The sequence below is a fragment of the Zootoca vivipara genome, chromosome 10, assembly GCF_965207765.1.
Source record: "Zootoca vivipara chromosome 10, rZooViv2.hap1.1, whole genome shotgun sequence".
NCBI lineage: Eukaryota > Metazoa > Chordata > Lepidosauria > Squamata > Lacertidae > Zootoca > Zootoca vivipara.
The window spans coordinates 35,217,938-35,239,508 of NC_142593.1; the positions used below are offsets into that span (position 1 = coordinate 35,217,938).

General features: G+C 41.8%; 1 protein-coding gene across 1 annotated transcript in view; it reads right to left on the bottom strand.

Moving 5' to 3' along the window:
- The window catches only part of AP3B1 (adaptor related protein complex 3 subunit beta 1), a 141,490-nt gene that overhangs the window by 117,927 nt on the left and 1,992 nt on the right, over positions 1-21,571 (bottom strand). Inside the window, exon 2 of the mRNA XM_035100070.3 lies at positions 5,395-5,470. Coding sequence (XP_034955961.3) covers positions 5,395-5,470 — 76 coding nt within the window. The remainder of the gene's footprint in view (positions 1-5,394; positions 5,471-21,571) is intronic.

Consider the following 21,571-nt stretch of genomic DNA (forward strand, 5'->3'; position numbering starts at 1 on the left):
AGCAAGTGAAAGGTTTCTGAGATCAAAAGCAGCAGAACAGAGCCCAAACAAGCATGATACAGTGGCACCTCGACATACGAATGACTCGACATACAATTTTTTTGAGTTAGTAAGGGAAAAAATGGGGGCGGGCTTACGAATTTATTCGACTTACGATCAATGTGTGCCAGCCTTGCTTGGGATCGGGCTCTCGCTGGATCCCCTGCCACCGCCGCTGCGAAGCCGGCCTGCCTGCTTCCCCTCCTGCCTGCTTCCTGCTGTTGCCGTCTCCCTGCCTGCTTCCCGAAGACGAAGCGCCTGGGGGAAGGAGCCGAATTGTGGCGCGGCGGGGCTTTTCGCGGTTTGCCTTCCCCGAACCAAGGGGAAGGCAAACGGCGAAAAGTCCCCGCCACGCCGCAATTCAGGGCTCGCAGCGGCGGTGATAGCGGAGCCGGTGAGGGCCCGATCTTGCGCTACCTCGCCGGCCTCCCGCCACTCGCGCTACCTCCCGCGGCCCAGCCGGGTGCCGGGGGTTAGCGCGCGCGCGCTGAAGCTCCAGCCGGGTCCCAGGGCTTTGCCGCGGCTCCCAGGGGTTAGCGCACGCGCTCTGAGGCTCTTGCCGGGTCCCAGGGCTTCGCACAGGGGACACCGAGGCTCCTGCTGGGTCCCGCGGCTTCGCCTCTCGCTCGGTCGGGGCTTTGCGATAGTGCTTATTTTCGGGGTATGTCTTATTTTTCACCAACCCTTTGAAATCCTGTCATGGCTTATTTTTTGGGGATGCCTTAAAATATGAGAAACACTGTAAATGTTTACCAGATTGCACCTAACTTCACCATTTCCGGAATTAATGCTTTCCCCACTAACAGATAATTTGGCTGAGCAGTTTAATACTACAACATATGAAAAAGGTTTCAGGCATATTTATAAACACACACAATTTGTTGTGAAGGTATATTTGGAAAATCACTAGCTTTAAAATATATCATGGAAATTCACATGTATATTGCATTATTTAACTGACCAACCATAATAGCTGCAGTGTACCATGTAAATATGTATTTAGGATCTTTTTAAAGAGTATTTTGTCTCATTAAGTCATAATGATCAGTGTAAATCCTCCTTTGTTCATGGCTCATTAACCCAAGAGAACATAATGGGTCTTTCAAAGACCAAGATATCATTTCAGTTTAGCAGCTTTAAATAGCCTGAATGTTAAAAGCTTTGATATTGCATATTATATAGAACAAGAGGTTAAGAGTTTGTGATCAGGAAAGTTTCTTTGCTAACCTGTTGCAGTTCACAACACAGTAAAATGCTGGCTATCATAACCAGTGCTCTACATATTACCCTTTACAACAGCAATACAACTGCTCAGCCTAGCTGTAATAGTGTGAGTGTAGAATCTATGTTGGAGTCAGAAGCTTTAGCTCCGTCATACTATAAATCTGGGTACTATCCCTCACTCATTAAAAGGTTCTTCAATTCCTTCTCACTTTCTGCCACCAAGGTTGTGTCATCAGCATATATGAGGTTGGTGATAATTCTTCCGGAAATCTTAATTCTGGCTTGGGATTCATCCAGTCCAGCCTTTCGCATGATGAATTCTGCATATAAGTTAAATAAGCAGGGAGACAATATACAGCCTTGTCGTACTCCTTTCCCAATTTTGAACCAATCAGTTGTTCCATATCCAGTTCTAACTGTAGCTTCTTGTCCCACATAGAGATTTCTCAGGAGACAGATGAGGCAATCAGGCACTTGCCATAGTTTGCTGTGGTTGACACAGTCAAATGTTTTTGCGTGGTCAATGAAGCAGAAGTAAATGTTTTTTTCTGGAACTCTCTAGCTTTCTCCATAATCCAGCGCATGTTTGCAATTTGGTCTCTGGTTCCTCTGCCCCTTTGAAATCCAGCTTGCACTTCTGGGAGTTCTCAGTCCACATACTGCTTAAGCCTGCCTTGTAGAATTTTAAGCATAACCTTGCTAGCGTGTGAAATGAGTGCAATTGTGTGGTAGTTGGAACATTCTTTGGCAATGCCCTTCTTTGGGATTGGGATGTAGACTGATCTTCTCCAATCCTCTGGCCACTGCTGAGTTTTCCAAACTTACTGGCATATTGAGTTTTAAATAGTTCAGCTGGAATATCATCACTTCCACTGGCCTTGTTATTAGCAGTGCTTTCTAAGGCCCATTTGACTTCACTTTCCATGATGTCTGGCTCAAGGTCAGCAAACCACCCTACCTGGGGTGTACAAGACCTCCATATCTTTCTGGTATAATTCCTCTGTGGGGACGACAGAGGACAAGATGGTTGGACAGTGTTCTTGAAGATACCAACATGAGTCTGACCAAACTTTGGGAGGCAGTGGAAGACAGGAGTGCCTGGCGTGCTCTGATCCATGGGGTCACGAAGAGTCTAAACAACAAAATCCCTCACTATAACATTAAGCAATCTTTCCACTGGCTTATTTACATGAACTCACAGTTCATTATCTACTTTCAGGGTATGACAGGGTGGATTGATTTAAATCAATGAGATTTCAACCAGATACACACCCTTAAAAGGGAAAGATTTGACTTATTGGTTTAAATCAAGTTTTCTATTTTGAAACTTATGGTATTTCCTAAAGAAGAATAGAGTAGTTAAACAGCTTTCTGTACCACTTAAAGCAATCGCAATCCAGAACCAAATTACTATGGCCAAGAGGTCCCATGCACTTGTAAACTGGCAGAAGAAACAAAGTGTCTAGTAGCCAAACAGATTTACAGGTGTCAGTTACAGAAAATGCTGTCAGTATTGCGGACTTTAAAATGTACTCCATTCCAAGGATATATTTTGTATTTAATCTTATTAAACTTACTGGCATATTGAGTTTTAAATAGTTCAGCTGGAATATCATCACTTCCACTGGCCTTGTTATTAGCAGTGCTTTCTAAGGCCCATTTGACTTCACTTTCCATGATGTACTCCATTCCAAAATGTACTCCATTCCAAGGATATATTTTGTATTTAATCTTATTAAATACAAACGGAAATTCCTCACTGGTGAGGGTGGTGCATACTCATGTCATTTATTTCTGGGGCTGGTAGTTTCAAATCATGCCTTACCGTGCTCAAGTCTGTCAGAGGCAACTTTGGTTTGTGAGGAATTGGGTGTACTAGTGGGCTGCATCATACTTTGATCTGGTAGAATACTACCTACACATTTTTCCGTCTTAGTAAGCCAATTGGCAAGAGCCTTCTCTGTATCATTTTTTTAAAGAGTGAGAGAGACAAGAAAAGCCCACCACAGGATCTGCAGACCCAATTTAAAATTCCTCCTCTTTGCCACAGGCTCATTGGGTACATTACTTTGCTGCACTGTCAATCAAAGGGTTAGTCAGCTAGCCATGACCCACAGCAGAAATAAAACTACAGTCCAGTAGCAATTTAAAGGCTAGCAAATGTCTTACTGGATAAGCATTCATGGATTAGCAAGAATGATGGACTTGAGCCCCTAAAAGTTTATGCCTTAATAAATGTATTAGTCTTGAAGGGGCTAGTACAGTTCTTTTTGCTGTTTTACTCAAATTGCAGTGTGGTCTACTTCATAAATTTTCTGAGAGAACAAAATAATATAAAACCCTTCGACAAACTAAAAATGCTATTACAAAAAGGAGGATGGCGCCAGGGATGTTTCAGTTAAGAACTCCATGTGTAACAGCTCATATGCAGTATGGGAGCGTGGATTACACCCTGCCAGCACTACCCACACAGGCAATCCTGTCACAGCAAATAGCCGCATATTGGATTTCTGGACAACCTGCATGAAACTTTCATTGTTTGTAGCCCTGAATATCTTAGGTTACATGCTTTTCTCTTTAAGTTTTTTTCATGATTCCAAATCCCCCCCCCCTCGGTTCAAAATTAGGGGCAGTATTTTTATAATTACAGTAGTACCTCAGTTTACAACCACAATTGGTTCCTGAAGTCTGTACTTAAACTGAAGCGTACTTAACCTGAAGCGAACTTTCCCATTGAAAGTAATGGAAAGTGGATTAATCCGTTCCAGACGGGTCCGTGGAATATTCAACCTGAAGCGTACTTAAACCGAAGTATGAGTGTAATTGGTTCTGGAAGTCTGTACTTAAACTGAAGCGCACTTAACCTGAAGTGAACTTTGCCATTGAAAGTAATGGAAAGTGAATTAATCCGTTCCAGATGGGTCCACGGTGTTTGTAAACCGAGGCGGTTGTAAACCGAGGTGGTTGTAAACCGAGGTATGACTGTATTGTTGTTTATCAGCATTATGTTCCAATCTGTCTTTCCTCCAAAGATCTCGAGGTGGTATTCATGGATCTCCTTTTCTCCATGATCCCTACAACAGCCTGGAGAGTAGGTTAGACTGAGAGACAGTGACTGGTCCAAAGTTACACAGTGCATTTCATGACTGAGTTTACGGTGTAGAAGTGAATAAGCAAAGAGGGCAACAATCTATTCCCAGAGGTCTGGAAGTTTATGGGGGCCCTTGTTAACAGTCCAGTGAGTACTTCCAGGTACTTCCAAGTACATTGTGACATGAACCCACACTATGATGGGGAAACCCCTGCAATGATTAGCACTTAGCTAAACTGAAAAATGTTTTACCTTGATTCAGAAGGGATTCCTAGTCATAGTTGTGTATTTTTCTGCCTCCATGTCAGTGTTTGAAATTAGCCAGGTGCCAGGCACCTTGCTATCAACCACTTGCAACCACTGGCAACTAGATACTCCGTTTTGGTGACTGTAAACTTGGTTTAAGGAACCATTTGGCACCTAGCATATATCTGAGTTTTGAACATTTCCGTGTGTTCTGATTCTTTCCCTATCCTCTTCTTCTGTAGAGAAACAGTGAGCACTTGATCCTAGGGTCCCCTCAGCTAGGTCCACCTGTCATAGGATACTTTGGACTTCTGAGAGGAGTCTGATATAGCAGGAGGGGTGGTGGAAGAGGTGGTTGTAACGTTTTGTTGGACATCACCTTGGATATACTCAAGTAGCTTTTAGATTCCAGATTGTGAACTGGATCCATGCTAGCCTGTCCTCAGTAACCAGAAAAGTGGTGGAGGGGAGATATTTCAAATAACCACTGAAATGGAAACATTCAAACTTATTATGTCCATATCCAAGGTGCTGAAGCTACAATCTTCTAGCTCTCAAAATAATATAGTCTGTTGTGTGTATATATGATATTACTAAGGTGCACAAAACACATGTTCATTGTTTTCCTGAATAAGGACAAAAATACATAGTAAAGTCAATAGCTATTTTTAAAAATAATAACTAGTTTCAGACTAACTCTGAGAAACTGAAGTTTCTGTGTGTGCACGTCTGTATTCAACACATGAAGAAATACAATTTTCAGAGCTGCCAACATTATATGCACATTAACATACCCCAACAATCCTTTTCATAGCATCCAGCTTAGCAGAATCTTTGCTGCTTTCCAACATTTGCTTCAAATCTTCATTTCTATAAAAGGAAGAGAAATAATGAGTTGCCACTTGTACCACAACCTACTAATGAGGATACAAAAAGGTGTTCCAATATGCCCCAGAACTTCAAATTTTGCAACAATGCTGCTAATTGTTTTTAAAGGGGGAATGCTGGAAATTAAAATGTTGCATAACATAAATATATCCATCAGGGTGGGGAGGGGACTGAGAAGGCATAAATAAAAATAACATGTTCTGAAGGCTGAGGATAATGAATTTAAGTAGCAGTATGGGAGGATCATTTTGTTGGGGGGGGTGTCTAGCTATTGGAATCATTTCACAGAAAATCTCATACTAACAATCCGTCACTTTATGAATTGTAATTGCTATTGATTTTACCAAATGTGGCGATGAAAGTTTGGCTTAAAAACACACACAACAGTATACTGGTGGTGGAGACCTAACTCCAAGTTAGCATGTTAGACTGGCTTAATTTTTACAATGTTTCCAAAGAAAATGTGAAAGAAAGACCAACAATGAATTGTCGCAACTGTGGGGAATTTTCTTCATCATCATCTTAATTTGTTCCGGAGGTCCGTTCTTAACCCGAAACCGTTCTTAACTTGAGGCGTGCTTTCACTAATGGGGCCGCGCCGCTGGGGCACGATTTCCATTCTCATCCTGGGGCAAAATTCTCAACCCGAGGTACTGGTACTACTTCCGGGTTAGCGGAGTTTGTAACCTGAAGTGTTTGTAACCCGGGGTACCACTGTACACACTGGGAAGGCTGAGGTTCATAAGCAATAGTGTGTGGGAAGCCTTCTCTCTTTTTACTAATATAAAATAAGTTGAAAATATCCTCTAATGCTAGTCTATGTAACATTTAAACAATCATTGTTGCACTCGCACATTAACAGAAAAAAGAGATACTACTGTGGAGGGAAGAAGGCAACAGGAAAGGGGTTTTTTTGTTTTGTTTTTTTAAGCTGCCAACCCCTTCTTCACTGAGGAAACAAGGCCATGTCCTTCTATGGGCATATAGTAGTATATTTATTTAGGCCGGATCCAAAGACTTAGCTTAGGCTGAAATCCTACAAACTTACTGGCCTGAGTAGATGTATATAGATTCTTCTCTTAGAGACCAAAGACTTGCATGAGTTTGTTTAAAAACAAAACTTTACTTAACATTCTGTGAAGTGTCTCACTTTTAAATGAAGTTTACCATGTGGGACTGCTATATGGAAGGCTCAAATATATTTATTGCAAGTTGTTCAAGATATCAGATCTTTTAGGATTCTGGCTGCTCTGTTTAGAAAGTATTCCAGGCACTATCCCAAATCAGTTAGTCCACTATAAAATTAGATGAACAAATGCTACATACACTCAGGAGGCCAGTTTGCTATTACATTTATGTTTGAGCTGATTTCACTTCTGCATATCATCATCAATGAGATAAGAAGTATGAAAAATGCAGGAATTATCACTTCACTAAAAATTGTTGCATTTTCTATGTTATCCTTAAAAAGCATAAAACAAATTTTCTGTAAGAGAATTAGAACAACAGAACATGAATTGCTACTTCAAACAAACTCTTGCCTACAAAATAAAGGAATTAATTTAGCTTGAACTAAACGGCACTTCAGTGCTGATCTAAGTCTCTTGGTGACGTGCTCAATTAAATAAGAAGGAGTTATCTTTTAGTGCACAATAACAGTACAGTACATTGTTATGACTCAGATAGTTAAAATATAACATTCACAATATAATATAGATTATTAGTCATTCTGCACTGTATGAAAAGTAGATCACAAAAGACAGACGAGCAACAGCAAGTTTACCAATACTTACAAAACAAGGTTTTCCTCACATGGCTCAAGAGTACTAGTAATCCCACTCTCTTCTATACTAGGATCTGGTTTTAAGGTAACTTCTAGGGATGCTGCTTTTTCAAGAATAAATCTAATATTGTAACTAGAACTACTCATTTTAGCCAATGAAGAATCTTGCTCCACTTCTTCCAACTCAGAAAAAAGAATTAAGTGCACTGGTAACCAAACCTACTTATCAGGATCAAGATTGCAGTGGTGTTTGAAAAAAACCTATGAGGTTAACAGGATACACACTCCCTTCACTTGAAGAAAATGCCTACTGTATAAAAGGTCATTTCCTTTTACAGAAATACATCTTACCAGCCAACTTCAACAAACAATCTTATTATATTGCTTGCTTGCTTTAGCTTAACAAGAATTATGAAACATACCATGAATTTTATATAGCTGTAAAAATGAAGAATCTGAAGAAGTGGCATGCACACGAAAGCTCATACCTATGACAAACTTAGTTGGTCTCTAAGGTGCTACTGGAAGGATTTTTTTATTTTGTAAAAATAAAATCACATGCAACAGATCCCTCATAATGTCTATGTTGAATTCTAAAAATCAATTCAAAATTGTATTATTTTGGCCGTGTTTCTGAAGCATCTTTAGAAATATTACCTTTCTGGGAAAGGGCCAAACTAAACAAAAATTAGATTACTCTTCATAGTTGAAGACCCAATTTACACTTGATTGGAAGCTATTTGAATTCTAGAAAGTTGCTATATGCAAGGTGTTGGAGATGAAATTGGTGTAGGACAGTGATGGGCAACCTTTTGAGCTTGGTGTGTCAAAATTCACCAAAAAACTGAGCATAACTCAGGTAGTGTGTTAAACCATAATTTCATGATATTTATAGTTTAAATAACAAAAATGTATAATTATAATATATAACTGTATTTAATAAACCAAAAACTAATTATTTAACCAAACCAAACCCCAAACCCCTTATTTATCACAAAGTGCCCAGAGTTGCTGAGCTTTTTGGGGGGAGGTGCTGACCAAAGTTTTGGAGTTTTTTGGGGGGGTGCAAAAGTTGCTTTGCTTTTTTTGGGGGGGGGAAGCACCAACATAATCTGCCAAAGCGCAAAAACCCCAGCACAGAACGGGTTAAAAAATGAACGCTGTTACACCCAATCATAGTCTGCCAAAGCGCCAGGAAAAAACAGCACAGAAAGGGTTAAAAACAATCTCTGGCTACCAGCAACAACAATAACAAAAAAGGATCCTGTTTTAAACAGCAGAGACAAGCTGTAGCGGAGACAAGCTGTAGGAGGAGTGGGAGAACAAATGGGGGGGGGGAACAACAACAACAGCGTGAATGGGCCGATGGGGCGCGTGCCAGCAGTGAGGGCTCTGCGTGTCACATCTGACACGCATGTCATAGGTTCGCCATCACTGGTGTAGGAGATGAGAGACTAGATAGGTATGGATAAGTGGAAGTTTGGAGTCCAGTGCAACTTAAAGTAGGATGAAGAAAAGTAGGATCAGAAACCAAAGAGGTAAAATATTCCAAGGGATTTGCATGGCAAAGTAGCCATGAACACTGAAAACAAGTTGATTACTTGTTCTCTCTTTGTATTTTATCATTTGATGGCACTTGCAAGATGTTTCTGCCTATATTTTACACACAGAAGCCAAACAAGATCTAGCTTTACTAATGATACGCTCCATAAAACAATTAATTATTTTAGAACATAAACATTGCAGAATGTAGCCAAACATGCATATAAACCTTGAATACTATGACATTTACATTTTGAAGTAAATTGCAATGGTTTTTAAATGGCAGAAAGCTACATACAGTGGAACCTCGGTTTATGAACACCTCGGTTTATGAATTTTCGGTTTATGAACACCGCGGACCCATCTGGAACGGATTAATTCATTTTTCATTACTTTCAATGGGAAAGTTCGCTTCAGTTTATGAACGCTTCAGTTTATAAACAGACTTCCGGAACCAATTACACCCATGCTTCAGTTTATGAACGCTTCAGTTTAAGTACTCCGCGGACCCATCTGGAACGGATTAATTCACTTTCCATTACTTTCAATGGGAAAGTTCGCTTCAGTTTATGAACGCTTCAGTTTATGAACACCGCGGACCGTCTGGAACGGATTAATTCATTTTCCATTACTTTCAATGGGAAAGTTCGCTTCAGTTTATGAACGCTTCAGTTTATGAACAGACTTCCGGAACCAATTGTGTTCATAAACCGAGGTACCACTGTACTGTAATATTAAATTGTTATTATAATATATATTTATACCCCACCTTTTTCCCTGATAGGGATTCAAGGCAGCTTACAGATAAAATAGAAACAGCTAAAAACATAGAAGAAAAAATGAAAGATACACTGGCATACAAACTGTAGTGCCCTAAAAAAGCTTGGGCCCTAGGTATTTGGCAGGTTGCCTGCTACTATCTATAAAAATTTAAGGTAAAAATGCTCCTATAGACCTGTCCATACTTTAAGATCCACTGGGGATACTCTCTTGGCGATGCCACAACATCCTAAAATCCTGTGTATGGCTATGCAGTAGAGCAGTGGTTCTGACCTGGAGTCCATTTAACCCACTGTGTGCGAGGCACTATTCACAAAACAAAAAACTACCATAGAGATATCAAAATTTTCAAAAGGAGGGAGTCCATGGTTTGGCTTTTGAAAAACAGAGGTTCTGCAGTACTTCGCTAACTGGGAACCACTGCAGTAGATGACATTCTCAATAGAAGTGTCCCAATTTTGGAATTCCCTCCACTCTCAAATGGGCCTTAGAAAGCACTGCTAATAACAAGGCCAGTGGAAGTGATGATATTCCAGCTGAACTATTTAAAATTTTAAAAGATGATGCTGTTAAGGTGCTACACCCAATATGCCAGCAAGTTTGGAAAACTCAGCAATGGCCAGAGGATTGGAGAAGATCAGTCTACATCCCAATTCCAAAGAAGGGCAGTGCCAAAGAATGCTCCAACTACCGCACAATTGCGCTCATTTCACACGCTAGCAAGGTTATGCTTAAAATTCTACAAGGCAGGCTTAGACAGTATGTGGACCGAGAACTCCCAGAAGTGCAAGCTGGATTTCGAAAGGGCAGAGGAACCAGAGACCAAATAGCAAACATGCGCTGGATTATGGAGAAAGCTAGAGAGTTCCAGAAAAACGTCTACTTCTGCTTCATTGACTATGCAAAAGCCTTTGACTGTGTCGACCACAGCAAACTATGGCAAGTTCTTAAAGAAATGGGAGTGCCTGATCACCTCATCTGTCTCCTGAGAAATCTCTATTTGGGACAAGAAGCTACAGTTAGAACTGGATATGGAATAACTGATTGGTTCAAAATTGGGAAAGGAGTACGACAAGGTTGTGTATTGTCTCCCTGCTTATTTAACTTATATGCAGAATTCATCATGCGAAAGGCTGGACTAGATGAATCCCAAGCAGGAATTAAGATTGCCGGAAGAAATATCAACAACCTCAGATATGCAGATGACACAACCTTGATGGCAGAAAGTGAGGAGGAATTAAAGAACCTTTTAATGAGGGTGAAAGAGGAGAGCGCAAAATATGGTCTGAAGCTCAACATCAAAAAAACCAAGATCATGGCCACTGGTCCCATCACCTCCTGGCAAATAGAAGGGGAAGAAATGGAGGCAGTGAGAGATTTTACTTTCTTGGGCTCCTTGATCACTGCAGATGGTGACAGCAGTCACGAAATTAAAAGACGCCTGCTTCTTGGGAGAAAAGCAATGACAAACCTAGACAGCATCTTAAAAAGCAGAGACATCACCTTGCCGACAAAGGTCCGTATAGTTAAAGCTATGGTTTTCCCAGTAGTGATGTATGGAAGTGAGAGCTGGACCATAAAGAAGGCTGATCGCCGAAGAATTGATGCTTTTGAATTATGGTGCTGGAGGAGACTCTTGAGAGTCCCATGGACTGCAAGAAGATCAAACCTATCCATTCTGAAGGAAATCAGCCCTGAGTGCTCCCTGGAAGGACAGATCGTGAAGCTGAGGCTCCAATACTTTGGCCACCTCATGAGAAGAGAAGAATCATTGGAAAAGACCCTGATGTTGGGAAAGATTGAGGGCACTAGGAGAAGGGGACGACAGAGGACAAGATGGTTGGACAGTGTTCTCGAAGCTACGAACATGAGTTTGACCAAACTACGGGAGGCAGTGCAAGACAGGAGTGCCTGGCGTGCTATGGTCCATGGGGTCACGAAGAGTCGGACACGACTAAACGACTAAACAACAACAACCACTCTCAAATAAGGTTGGCACTGACCATTACATGTTTTCAGTGTCAATTGAAAAACCCACCTATTCATCTCACCGGCATGCAGACAACACTCAGCTCACTCACTCTTTTCTATCAAAATGAACAAAATTATGAACATCCTAAATGAGGGATTCATACAACAATGAAATGGATGAGCTTGAACAAACAGACTCAACCCAGACATGGCAGTGGCTGGTTTGTGCACTCAAGTGAATGGTATTTTATGCTACTTCTTTGCAAGAAGAGATTTTTTTTGTTTCCCCCCCCTGCCTGTTATTATTTGTTTTAATTATGATTGAAAGCCATCCAAGAGATTTTTATTGATGTGTGGCTATATAAATATAATAACAGTGGAAGCTTTGAGACCATGGGTCCATTTAGTTCAGTACTGTCAACACTGTCTGGCAGCAGCTCTCTAGGGTTTCAGGCAGGAATCCTTCCAAGTCCCACCTGGAGATTAAACCTGGGGCCTTTTGCATGCAAAACATCTGCTCTAGAGGAGGTGAAAGCTAGAGAAGGCTATGGTCTACCTCCCTGCTGCCTTTCCAGTTTTAACCATAGCACTAGGTCACAGTTGAACTAACTATAGTCAGAATCACAGCTTTCAAGCCCTTGCTAGCAAAACGGGGCTACAGTAGAATAATGGTTAGGATTGGCAGTGTTATTACTGCCAAAGGCTCCAGGCCTTTCTGGTCTCTCTCTTTAAACATTCCCTTTGTCAAACTAAGCTACTAAAATGGCACAAACCGATCACAAGTCAGCACAGAACACTTAAAACAATTAATTTCAATGAACATTTGTATGTTCAACTATTTTCTAAATGTTAGGCATGTCAAAAGAATGTCACAATCAGAACAGGGACTCTTCACTAACAGACCTGGAGAATCACAGTGTTATTTACATCTTTTACACTTATTGCACTAAAAATTATTTCCCCACACCCCCAATAAGGTCGGACATTTTATTAATCCAATAAAAATACGGTAGTATTCTGCAAAAGTATTGATAGCTTACAGCAATGCTACACAGATTAAACAGAGCATGATTCTAAACTTCTAAAATATAATTAATGCCATCCCTTACCCTTGGGATATGCCCCAGTGTGTACATTTTCAAAACATATTCACAATGTGTATAAAATATTTCAAGCTTCAAAGCACACTTTCTGCCATCACTTTATACCACAGCTGTTTGAGTGACATCTTGTGGCATGATTCCGACATTACCATATTATAGATCAGCACTAACAAATTCATTTTATTTATTTATTTTATTGGCTTTCTATCCCACCTTTCTGAAATAAACAGACGGCAACCTAGAAATGTTAGAACAGTAAAACAGAGCCCTAAGAACAAAACCAGCAGCAGTAAGCATTGCAAGCTGCTGCTCATCCTTAAACATTCTAAAAATCCTTCAGTAATACAATTTTAGAGAGACATGCCTTTTTAGGAAGGCCCTTCAGAATTCTTGGTGCCACAGCGGACGAAGCCCCATCTATGATACCCACTTGCTATCTGTGATGCACCAGATACCTGGAGAAAGGCCTCTAAAGTGCAGCAGAGCTCCTGGAGAAGGAGAGTAACTCTGGTTCCAGACTATTTAAGACTTTAAAAATGAAAAAAAACTCTTGCAAATTTTAGCAAGAGAAACAGATAAAAGTTTTTTGTGAGATGTGCCATGTTGGCAACCATATTCTGAATCAACTGAATTTTCCAAATTGGCATCAAGGGCAGCCCATTATATAAATCATATTATAGTAATTTAACCTGGAAGTGACTAGAGGTCTGGCTGTCCCAGGAAAAGATACAGCTAGTATATAAGACACAGCTAGAAAAAGGCATTCTTGGCCACTAGCACCACCTGGGCATCAATCTCAGGAACTGCTGCAGCCTTATCCAATATAGGATGCCCACTCCACAATTACCAGAACCTCTAAAAAACAGTACTTTCACTTTGTCTGGATTCAGCTTTTTAAAAAATGCTTTATTTGGACAACTACCTCTTGGTAAAAGTAAACGATTTCTTTAGATGCAATGCAGAACCAAGATTAACCTCAGCGGGGAGGGAACATAGCAAACAAAAAGTAGAGAAGACATACGAATATAAAACAGTATTTTGTTGATTAAGATAGAAAAACTAATAGTAGTAACTTGCAAACCAGGTCCATCAATTCAAGTTATAATTTTTTTTAATACAGAAAATGTATTTTTATGGATTAGCTTCTTGTACAGTGGGGTGGGGAGGACCAACATACTATAATTTACAATTACAGGTGAGAGATTAGTATCCCAGATATTTGTCATCACTAAGAAGAAAAGTTATTATAATCTATTATAAACTATTATTGGCAATCACTCAACCAATTATCAGGTTGACAGCTAATCATAGGTATCCAACAACACTTGCATATAACAGCATGTAAAAAAAATTTTGTGTTATGTTTACTCTGGAAATCTGTGCTTGAAGAGGAAAGCACGGTTCCAAAAGATGCAAATTTTTTTTACACAAATAGTTGGTCAAAGAAACAGAAATCATTGTTTCTTATTCTGTAGAGAATAATAAAGGTGCTAGAACTCAAAGCAGATCTGTTTAACTACCAGATTTAGGCCTGCACAATGGAACTTCACCATCCTATCCTCCCCCCCCCCATCCATATCCCCAAAGTCTGCTCTGGAGCCTCTACCCTGCCCACTCCTTCTAGTGTTTCAAGAAGGGGGTCAGCTTCTTCCAACAGCCCCTTTTCAAAGGGTTTTATGAGAGCCCACCTATTTCCCGTCTAAGCCCTCATAGGCTCAAACAGAAGGGGGTGTCTTAAAGGAAAGGGGGTTGTCTTAAAGTCTTCACAAGTCTCTCCATGGTCCCTTTTTAAATCTTCAATATCAGAAGTTTAAAATAGGATGGGACATCATATGACATCATGTGATTGACAGGAGGCAGTCCCACAATGCTGGCACAGCCAAAAAGGTTCACCATCCCTCCTCTAAATAAACACTTAAGTACTACAGTACCCAAGACTTGTTGGATAAGTAACTGTTACTGCCCTTCAACAGCTCTTCTGCTTTCCCATCCAGAAGAGGAGCTTCTATCTCTCGCTGGTTAGTTGCTTGGCCCCTCTCCCCTCAACAGCAAATGAGTGCTGCTAATACAGGGGTACATGGGGGGGAGACCAGGTGGACACTTGAAACACCAAATATGTTTTGAGGCCCCATCTTTTGATTGGCGGGCCAGCATTGACGTAGAATGGGAGGCTTGGCTTAGCGGTAGTGCCCCTTTGAGAGAAGGGGCAATGGTGACAGGAGGCAGAGCAGAACTGCTGCGCCAGACGGAGGCTGTGACACAGCACAGGTCCAGCGGAGACATAGTGTGCAGCCAGCTGATGGGTGGGTGGGACTAGGCAACACCTCTCTGCCCAGAGCTCCTTGGCGAGGGTGGGCTGCCCCTGGCCATGGAGGCTCTGTTGCTGGCTACCATGTTTGACAACTGAATAAGGGGTGGCTGCTGAGCAGGAGGTGGCTGCCTGCCAGGAATTGCAGGGGGCCAGGTTAGTTGACTCTCAGGAACCTCCTTCTAACTCTACAGATCCCTATCTTCAGTTAACCACTGACCTAAAGGACCGTGATGTTCCTGTATCGTAAGCAAGATGGGTGGGGTATAAATAAATTATTATTATTATTATTATTATTATTATTATTATTATTATTATTGGTTTGCGCCACAGATTTTTCTAAGATTAACAGGTGGTATATGCCTACGCACATTGGACTCCATGAGTGACATCCAGTGATACCCCCCCTCTTGTGCCATGGACGTCAGCTTGCAATGGGTCTTCTGGTTTATCTTCTGCCCCTCTAGCACCCTGTGCTTCCCTAAAATATGCTCTGGAGAGAGCAGGTGCCTACTCACATGATGTTGGAATGTCAGTGCATACACACTGACCTATGCATTGCAGGGGGTTGAGTCCCTTCCAACTCTACAGTTCTATGATTCTATTATCTAATCCAGGCTTCCTCAAACTCGGCCCTCCAGATGTTTTTGGCCTACAACTCCCATGATCCCTAGCTAGCAGGACCAGTGGTCAGGGATGATGGGAATTGTAATCTCGAAACATCTAGAGGGCCGAGTTTGAGGAAGCCTGATCTAATCCATGGACATGGAGGCACAATGTGGACATTCCCAGTTCCTCAATACATTAGGATTGCCCAGTTAGAGCCTCATCTATAGGTGTGCCTCAACAGACACACCTTAACACTACCCACCTTAACACTACCCACATGTCAGATCACAGGCATTTTCTATCATTTTATGCTATTTGCTAATATTGTGTCACAGTTTGAGACTCAGATTGGACCACGTAGATTTATTAGCTCAAAATTCATTAAGGACTTACTTTATAGGATATTCCATCCAAACCATTCATCCTTTCTGGCTCGTGTGCCTAATGAAACTGGCATACGACTATAGTAGGAGGCACAGTGCCATACTAACAGATGGCCCTGATGGTAAACATGCCAATGAACCAGTATATGCATCACACATCAATATCAGGGCTAGACTACTCTAAAATAAATCAAATCATTTATTCCTATACATTTCCATTACTTTTAAATAGGATATGTATGCCCAGTGTGCACTAAACTAAAGAATTCTATATATAAATCCTGTATAACAACAGAAGTTATTCAGTCTCTTTCAGCATTAAACTCAGGAATGAGTATTGTACTGAAACACCATCTTCAATCCATTCTCAGCAAAGAATTCTCAGCCATTTGCAAAACTCAAAGGCAGTTTGCTACCCTGCTGCATTTGCTAGTACACATGTAGTCTGAAAAGGAAAAAGGCTCCAATAAATTAAAATCACATTTTGTTTGGCAGGAATCTAATTTAAAGATGCAAATTCATGAAGTTGAACACATTCTTCTAAATTTTGCCATCTGTTGAAATGTTCACATATTCTACATACCACTATGCACTTTCCATATAATCTGCCTCCAAATCTTGACATTTGGTTAAAGATTTCATTTTTTACTGTTGCTGTTAAGATGCAGTTTCCAAAGGTAAGAAACGGAAAGGCTTTTTATAAAATTCACACATTTAAATATGACAGAACATGTTTCATTTTGAATTAGAACAGTAACTGCTGGCAAGAATAAACACTCTTGTATGAGAAACATTCCAAAATATCTGTAAAATCAGAAAATCAATTCCACCTTAAATCATCTGAACATTAAAATATTTTATACATCTCTTCCTAAAGATATTCCAATCAAATAAACTTTTATGTGGAGGATCAGTATGAGCTATTGACATCTGGATCTTTTATAAAGCTTGTGGTTCTTTGTTTAAATGGCCAGATTACATCTTGATTAAGGGAACTTCTATCAATACTATTCAGACATTAAACGAATTTTCAATTCTATCAAGAGATCTGAACCATTGCTTTCTCATCATATCACTCTACCCTCAGGTGAACAAGCCTTGCTACTCATTTCTGTGTTCCTGACATGGTTGGTCTAGTTCTAGCAATCAACGTATTTGTTAGAAGTACTGCATACTGAAAAGTTTGATGACGTTCTTCAACTCTGGTTGAAGTTCTAGAAATTCTCTTACTTTTCAATGCAATCCAATTCAATCATTCCACACTTATCTTCAAGGATGTAGGGCAGGAATTGACAACCTTTTAGGCCTGTGGACATATTTAGAATTTTGAGTGTATACCATGGCACCACCTGCTCTGAATGCTTCTCCTGTCCCCCCAGACAGAAAGTGCACACACTACTTTGCTTTTCCAAAGGGTATGGGTAAAAATCATATTCAGAATTAAAACAGTTCCTCTTGACACAGGGTTCGCCCAAAACAAAACAACCACCCTACAGATTTGGTGCTTGGGTGGAATCTTGGATCCATTGATTTTTGCACAGGATGGAAACTAAACCACAACAAATTACCCAACATATATATGTGTGTGTGTGTGTGTGTTTGTGTGTGAACAAAGAGATGACCAATAATTTGATGACATTTTTAGGAGATCCCATGTAAAAATTATGAATATCCATAACTTGGAACTGTATTTCTACACCATGGTCTGTGAATTCACATGATCTGTGAATTTTATGTTTCAGTCATTGAAGCAAAAACAGATGTGAACCATGATTTGATGATGTCTGGGGAGGGAACCCATGAAAAAGCATACAATTTGATGAGAATTCAATTTATTGGATCTCTGTTTGCATGTGTGCCCCTTCTGTCACTCTGTTCTGTGTCTCATGGGACCGAGACAGCTCTGGTCGCCTTAACAGATGATCTCCGTAGACAGCTGGATCGAGGTGGGTCGGGACTGCTGATTCTTTTAGACCTGTCAGCAGCCTTCGATATGGTCGATCATGAACTTTTAGACCACCGCCTTGCCGACGTGGGGATTCAGGGCACAGTCCAACAATGGCTGCGTTCCTTCATCTCAGGTCGGGGACAGAGGGTGGCGCTAGGGAGGGAGTTGTCGCCGCGGCACCCTTTGGTGTGTTGAGTCCCGCAAGGCGCAATCCTTTCCCCAATGCTTTTTAATATCTTTATGCGCCCCCTTGCCCAGATTGTCCGGAGTTTTGGGCTGGGTTGTCATCAATATGCTGATGACACGCAGATCTATCTGTTGATGGACGGCTGCCCTGCCTCGCCCCCGGACACACTCACCAGGTGCTTGGAAGCTGTGGCTGGATGGCTACGTGGGAGCAGACTGAAGCTAAATCCTTTGAAGACAGAGGTCCTCTGGCTAGGTCGGGGCGACATGGAGTTGGGGGGCCAACTCCCATCTTTTGCAGGGGCTCAATTGGTACCAGCGCCTTCTGTCAAGAGTTTGGGTATAACCTTTGACGCCTCCCTTTCCATGGAGGCGCAGGTTACATCCACAGCAAAGGTGGCATTTTTCCATCTCCGCCGTATCAAGCAGTTGGTCCCTTACCTCTCTCGCCCCGATCTGGCCACAGTGATCCATGCGACGATCACCTCCAGGCTTGACTATTGTAACTCGCTCTACGCAGGGTTGCCCTTAAAGCTGACCCAGAAACTCCAGCGGGTGCAGAATGCCGCGGCGAGGCTCCTTACAGGGTCCCGGCCACGGGATCACATTCATCCAGTGCTTTACCAGCTGCACTGGCTCCCGGTGGAGTACAGGATCAGGTTTAAGGTGCTGGTTTTGACCTTTAAAGCCCTATGAGACTTGGGACCCTCGTACCTACGGGACCGCCTCTCCTGGTATGCCCCGCGGAGGACCTTAAGGTCCACAAATAATAATATTCTGGAGATCCCGAGTCATAAGATGGCTAGATTGGCCTCTACTAGAGCCAGGGCCTTTTCAGTACTGGCCCCAACCTGGTGGAACGCTCTTTCCCAGGAGACCAGGGCCCTGCGGGATTTGTCATCTTTCCGCAGGGCCTGCAAGACAGAGCTGTTCCGCCTGGCCTTTGGGTTAGACTCAGCCTGACCCCTGTGTTTTCCTCCCTCATGGCTTGGATTTATGGCCTACTTGAAATGAGGCTGCACTTTAAATTTTAATACTGTATTTTAATCTGTATTTTAATTAATTGTTTTTATGTTTTATTGTAATTCTGTTGGTGTCAGCCGCCCTGAGCCCGGTTTTTGACTGGGGAGGGCGGGGTATAAATAAAATTTTTATTATTATTATTATTATTATTATTATTATTATTATTATTATTTAACTCCTAAGGCACCCCACTTTCTCCCCCCAGTAGGGCTGGGCAATATCTTCTTTTCACCATTGTGATATATCACAAGCTAAACATTGAGATATACCAATATATCACAATGTCTGAAATAAGGATGGAGCTATGTAGAGGCATTGGCTGGCTTCATGGATATTGTCACATCATGATTTTTGCTGGCATCTGCTCTTGTGATTCACCACCCCCTGCAGGAGGCAGGGGAGAGCTGAGCCAGCAGTTATCGGGGCTGCAGGAATTGAGAGAAGCATGGGCTGGCTTCAGTTTTCCAACATTGTGATTTCTGCATATTGTGTGCTTAAATTTGTTTTATACTGGATTGTTTTATTTGGTGTTTTAATGTTTTGTAAAGTGCTTTGATATATTTTCTTTAAAATATAAAGCAGTATAGAAATGAAATGGATCATAATTTTAAAAGTCACTAGGGTGGTGTGGGGAATGGCATTATGTTGTGGCAAACGTAACCTAGATTTAAGGTGCCATTTGGCAATTAGCTTATATACCTGAGTTTCTAACACTGGAAGCTAGGGTGGGTAGAGGTTAGTACCTAGTCAGTTAGTTCTAATTGCCTTAGGCCCTCCCACTCAACAGCCAGGTGTGGAGTTGTAGCCAATCTGAGCTGGGTCATGGACCTCACCCTACAACAGCAGATCCTTCCTGTTGGGCAGGAACTCATGAGTTTGCCATGAGTTCTGCAAACGAGGCTCTCCTTGGTCAGTAGGGAGCTACTATGATAATCTCCCCTGGAGTGGATCTGACCGGCTTGAGAAATCTCTGGATTAGGACCATGGGAGTAAAGGCATATAGAAGCCCCACCCCTACCCAGCCAGGTCAGGGTATCCATGCCCATTGCTCCTTGGGTCCTGAACTGGGAGAAGAACTCCACCTTTCCATTTTCTGGACTAGCGACGTCCACTCTTGGAAGGCCAAAGCAATCCACTATTTGCTAGAACATCTATGGGTGAAGGATCCACTCTGTCTGCAGGTAGCTGACCCAGTCTGCTCAAGTGTTGGGGGCACCTGCTACATGCTCTGCTGATAGGGTTTCTAGATACTGTTCCGCCCAGGAGAGGAGGCTGGTTGCCTCTTGCATGAGGGCCTGTGACTTGTTTTCATCTTCTTTACATATATATGCCTTGGTGGCAATGCTGTTGGAAAGGATCAGCCTGTGCTTGCCCTCCACCAGCCTCTTAGTGTGGAAGAGGGCCAGTCTGACTGCTCTGAGCTCCAACCAACTTATGAGTTGGTTGGCTTCCTCCTTGTTTCTTGGACATACTGATCTTCTGTGTGGGGTCCACACACCAAGAGGGTCGCATCTGTCATCAGCTGCACCCTGAAGGAGTGTCCCCTTTCTAAAGCCAGGGAAATCCACCACCTGAGGACCCTAATGGGCCTGTAGGAAGTGGGAGAACATGGGCATGAGCAGTTGCCCTCCCTTCCTTTCATGCTTACCAATACTTCTGGAAGCACTGCAGCTTCTGAACAGGCCGTTGTGGGTCGCCCACTACCTCTGTGGCCAGAGGACTCACTGCTGGGAACAGGAAGATCCCAGGTCCCCTTACATGGGTGGTCTGGTATCTTGGCCGATGAGTCCGCAGAGAGCTCCCTAATAGTACCGGTAGTCAAATAACTGAGACTGGGCTATCAGCAATCCAAAATTAAGTTACAATAAGCATTTCCTTTTAAATTCAGTTTCACAATACAATCTAAAATTGCCTTGAACGATCATAATTACTAAGGGTTTGTTTTTTAAAAAAATCTTTTCTATAAACTCCAAAGTTTCAGAAGCGAATGTTTCACTTGCAACAGTGCCTCCTTGATAATGCCAAATTGCAATGATACATTTTATTTGGATATAAAGAAAGGAAACAACTAGATTACGAACAAGCAACACAATTACGTTTTAACCAAACTTCCCAATTTACAGAATGTAATGAAATCTTATTTGGTAATTAAATGTCAACTTAAACAAGATTGCCAATACAGATTACATAACAAATGAATTGTGAAACTGCATGTGCCTCCTGCTGCAAAAGCTCTTCAAGACCTTAGATTTACCTGCAAGATCTGCCAACTCAAAATTGCATTTTTGATACCTTTCAGCCTGTCAGGGGGCTCCCACAGAGTCTACGGGAGGAGGTGGAAGGGAGATTGGGATACAGGGATCCCCCGGCCCTCCTCTCCAGTAGTACCTCTTCCAGCCAGGAAAGCAGCAACGCCTCCAGTGGTGAGGAGAGGGAGGTGGTCAGCA